The sequence below is a fragment of the Penaeus chinensis genome, chromosome 1 (assembly GCF_019202785.1).
Source record: "Penaeus chinensis breed Huanghai No. 1 chromosome 1, ASM1920278v2, whole genome shotgun sequence".
NCBI lineage: Eukaryota > Metazoa > Arthropoda > Malacostraca > Decapoda > Penaeidae > Penaeus > Penaeus chinensis.
The window spans coordinates 24,468,660-24,473,659 of NC_061819.1; the positions used below are offsets into that span (position 1 = coordinate 24,468,660).

Consider the following 5,000-nt stretch of genomic DNA (forward strand, 5'->3'; position numbering starts at 1 on the left):
GTGAATGATTTAGTCTCGTTTTTAAATCTCGAAAATAAAATGGGGTTCAAATATGATGTGTCTAAGATGTCAATACATGTCTAAAAACAGCTATGATAAAAATAAAAGAAATGCAAATAAAATGCCCCCAGAAAAAAAAGTAAGACGTTATAAAATATTTAAACTTTGGGAAAAAAAAAAGATAAAAAAAAATAAATAATTTAAACAAAAGTTATATTAAAGAATATTAACCCAAACTAATTTCCTTTCATCCCTCCCCTTTTTTCCCCCCTCCCTCCCTTTTTCTCTCCGTCCCCCGCCCTGCCCCCAAGGTTCGAGGGGCGCCTGCCTTGAAGAAGCGGTCGCGCGAGGAGTCCAAGGTACTGACGGTCCGCCACCAGTAGGACCGGGACGAACTCGAGAAGCACATGACCATCAAGCGAGAAGCCAAAAAGGAGAATCTCACGCGCAAGATGCTGGAACACGAGAGGTGAGGAGCAAGGAAAAAGGGGAAAAAAATGAAGGGTATTTTTCTTAAAGGGATGATGTAAAAGTATATGTATTTGCTAATTTGTAATGAACTCTGGTTGTTATTTTTTTTTTTTTTGGAATACTCCTTTTTGTGGAGTGTATATTTAAGGATTAAAAAAAGTATATAGTTTATGATTTTTTAAAATTCAATAGTTTTTTTGTAAGAAAGCCTATTTTATGAATATATATATATTAAAATTTTTCTTTTTTATCTTATTTATTTCTATTATCTATTTTTTTAAACGTATTCTCCTCAAGAATTTTTTAGTTTTTTAAAGAATACTAAAGTTGGTCTCGATTTAAATTAGATGAACTTTTATCTTTGTTTAGTTATTTTCAAAGATTTTAAAAATCTTTAAAATCACTATTTTATCCATCACTATGGCAGCCCCCCCCCCCCCCCCCCATCATCCCCAACCTATGGCCATCAACCACGGTATTCCAATCATTACACCCTCGTCCTTTCCCCTCATGCCTTGGTCCCCCCCCTCTCCCCATACCCTAACCCCTACCCCATCACTCTATAACCCCCCCTTTCAACCCCCCCCCTTTTCCCCACCCCACTTCCCCCCCCATGCCAATTCGCTTCCCCCCCATCCGATCATCACCCTTCACCTGACCCCCCCTTTCCCCCCCTCCCCCTTTCACCTTTCACCCCCCCATCCCCTTCCCCCCTCCTTCCCCCCATCCCCCCCGCCCATTTTCCTTACCTATCAACCCAATCCCCCCCTCCCCCCCCCTTTCCCCCCATTCCCCACCCCCCCCCCGTTTCACCCCATCACCTCTTACCTCTCCCCTCTCCCCCTCCCCTTCTCACCCCCTTCTACCCCCCCCCCTATCATCCCCTCCCCTCTCGCCTTCACTCTTTCACCCCCCCTCTCTCTCCCCCTCCCCTCTCCCCTTCCCTCACCCCATTTCCCCCTCCTTCCTCATCCCTCTGCCCCTCCCCCTCCCCCTTCCTAAACCCCCTGCCCTCTCCCATCTCCCCTTCCTCCTCTCATCCCCTCCCCCCTCCCCTTTCCCACCCCCTACCCTTCCCCCCTTCTGCCCTCCCCCTCCCCCTTCACCCCTATGCCCCTCCCTCTCCCCCTTCTCACCTTCTAAAACCTCTCCCCCTCTCCCCTCTCCACCCCCTCCTCTCCCCTCTCCCTCACCCCATCTCCCCCTCCCCCCTCCTCCTCTCATCCCCTCTGCCCCTCCCCCTCCCCCTCTCACCCCCTGTGCCCCTCCCCCTCTGACCCGCTGCCTCTCCCCGCACAGGGCCGCCACCGCCGCCCTTGTGGAGAAGCACAGCAAGGAGATGATGCGGCTGATTCAAGAGAAGCGCTCGGAATACCTCGAGGACGACGAGGAGATAGAGCATTACCCCGCGAGCCCCCCTCCCCCCCAGCCGCCCCCGCAGACCAAGCTGGACATCTACACCGATCCGGAGGAGTTCGCGCAGGTCGATCAGCTGGCCATCCAGGTGAGCAGCGGTAGGCGAGTGCGAATGCGGTGGTGGAGCTCCGACTTCGGCTTAGGATGTGTCGCTTGGTTTATCGATCGGAACAACGTCTATGACTTATATTACAGTTATTATTAAATAAATATAAAGAAACAGATTATGTTAATCTCTTCATTATATAGATAGATAGATATAGAGTGAGACATAGGCAGAGAGATAGAGTGAGAGAGAAATAGACTGATAGATAGACAGATGCATAGACAGGCAGATAGATAGATGGATAGATAGATAGATAGACAGATAGATAGACAGATAGATAAATAGGAAGAGCGAGGGCAAAAGAAACACACACACACGCTCAAAATGCACACACACACACACACACACACACACACACACACACACACACACACACACACACAAGTACACACATACACACACACACACACACACACACACACACAGACACACAGACACACACACACACACACACACACACACACACACACACACACACACACACACACACACAACCCCAACCACAACCACAACCACAAACCCCAACCACACAGAAAACAAAAAGGTAAAAGGGAAAAGACCGCATTAACCCCTCCTCCCCCTCCCCCCCCCTCCCCCCCCCCAAACCACGCCCACAGGTCGCCCAGGAAGACCAGAAGACCTTCACGGACCTCGTGCGGATGCTGGTGGGCCACTGCAGCTCCGACGTCGAAAAGGCCCGAACCATCTTCAGGTGGATAACCGTCAAGAACCTCAACTCCATCACCTTCGACGATTCCGCCCACGGGGACACGCCCATGGGTCTCCTCAGGGGCATCAAGTACGGCACGGAGTCCTACCACGTGCTTTTCAAGAGGCTTTGCAGGTGAGTGGGAGTGTGTGGGAGGGGATGGGGGAGGAGGAGGGAGGGGGGTGGGTGGGAAGGAGGGGATGGGGAAGGAGGGATGGAAGGGGAGGGGGGAAGGGGTGTGGCTAGGGAAAGGGGAGGGGAAGGAGTGTGGGTGGGGGAAGGGGAGGGGGGAAGGAAGGGGTGGGGAAGGAGTGTGGGTGGGGGAATTGGTGGGGAAGGGGAGGAGGGAAGGAAGGGGTGGGGAAGGGGTGTGGGTGGAGGAAGGGGTGGGGATGAGGGGGGAAGGAAGGGGTGGGAAAGGGGAGGAGGGAAGGAAGGGGTGAGGAAGGAGTGTGGGGGGAGGAAGGGGTGGGGAAGGGGAGGAGGGAAGGAAGGGGTGAGGACGGAGTGTGGGGGGAGGAAGGGGTGGGGATGAGGGGGGAAGGAAGGGGTGGGAAAGGAGTGTAGGTGGGGGAAGGGAGGGGGGAAGGAAGGGGTGGGGAAGGAGTGTGGGTGGGGGAATTGGTGGGGAAGGGGAGGAGGGAAGGAAGGGGTGGGGAAGGAGTGTGGGGGGAGGAAGGGGTGGTGATGAGGGGGGAAGGAAGGGGTGGGAAAGGAGTGTAGGTGGGGGAAGGGAGGGGGGAAGGAAGAGGTGGGGAAGGAGTGTGGGTGGGGGAATTGGTGGGGAAGGGGAGGAGGGAAGGAAGGGGTGGGGAAGGGGTGTGGGTGGAGGAAGGGGTGGGGATGAGGGGGGAAGGAAGGGGTGGGAAAGGGGAGGAGGGAAGGAAGGGGTGAGGAAGGAGTGTGGGGGGAGGAAGGGGTGGGGAAGGGGAGGAGGGAAGGAAGGGGTGAGGACGGAGTGTGGGGGGAGGAAGGGTGGGGATGAGGGGGGGAGGAAGGGGTGGGAAAGGAGTGTGGGTGGAGGAAGGGGTGGGGATGGGGGTGGGGTGAAGGAAGAGGTGGGAAAGGAGTGTGGGTGGATGAAGGGAAGGGGTGGGGAATAGGTATGGGTGGGGGGATGTGTGGGGGTAGGGGTAGGGTTGGGTATTGGGTAGGGGTGGGGTTGGGTATGGGGTGTGGGTGGGGGAAGGGAAGATGTGGGGATGGGGTTGGGCAGAAAGGGTATAGGTGGGGATGTGGGTGTGGGTGGGGAAGGGGTGTGGGTGGGTTTTTAAGTTTGGGTGAATTTTTTAGAAGGGCGGGTTTGAGTGCGTTAGGGTGAGGGTGTACGTCAGTGGGTAGCTGTGGATTAGGTTGGGTCTGAGTGGGTAAGGGCTGGTGTGGGCGTGTGTGGGTAGATGGGTCTGGGTGCTGGTGTGAGTGAGTGGGTAGTTTTGTACTGGTGGGTTAGGGTGTGTGTGGGTAGAGGCGTTTGTGGGTGAATGAGTGGGCGTGCGGCTAGTAGTCGGTGGGTGGAGCAGCGGGTGTGGGTGGGCAAGTGGTGGGTTGGTGGGCGGATGAGGTAAGAAACAATAGACAGATTTTAACATTTGACATTTGATAGTGTTAAGGTGAGATATAGAGATATAGACTAGGGGATCACTACATGAACAAATATTGACAAAATATAAAAATAAATAATTTCTAATCTCAATCTCAATTAAGATAATAATAATAAAAAAAAAAAAAATAAGATTCATAACACAGTATTAACATCCACCATATTCCAGTAAGTAATTAAACAGTATTGAAGACAATACAATAACAAAACAGTAACACCTTCCGTCAAAACGAAGGAACAGCACAAGTGACTTCCGATATTCCAAATGAATAATAAAATAGATATTAAAATAATCCAACTTTTTTTCTCTTAAGGACAATCCTCCCTAAAACCCACATTTCCCTTAAATTCACTTAAATTCACTTAAATTCACTTAAATTCACTTAAACTCCTCAGTATCCGTTCGCCTCACAGGGATGGATGTCTTTGAATAACGAAGCAGAATGTTTGATAATTACTCATTAATAATTTATCATCAAGAAGGAGTGAATTGTTAATATTTTTTCATTGAGAATTAGTGATCAAGCAGGAGTGAATGGCTAATAATTAATAATAAAACAGGTGGAAAACAATAAGAAAGTCTTAATAACCTAAAATAACAAAAAGAAAAAAAAAAAAAAAAAAAAAGAACATCAGAAATCACTTCGAAGACGCTCTCACTTGTATAAAGGACACGATCACATAACATCCAATCCCAA

The 5,000-nt window shown here is 50.7% G+C and overlaps 1 protein-coding gene across 1 annotated transcript in view; it reads left to right on the plus strand.

Moving 5' to 3' along the window:
* The window catches only part of LOC125045065 (hillarin-like), a gene marked incomplete in the record, with an annotated part of 59,538 nt that overhangs the window by 43,441 nt on the left and 11,097 nt on the right, over positions 1-5,000 (plus strand). Inside the window, 3 exon segments of the mRNA XM_047642172.1 lie at positions 319-469; positions 1,771-1,975; positions 2,611-2,837. Coding sequence (XP_047498128.1) covers positions 319-469; positions 1,771-1,975; positions 2,611-2,837 — 583 coding nt within the window.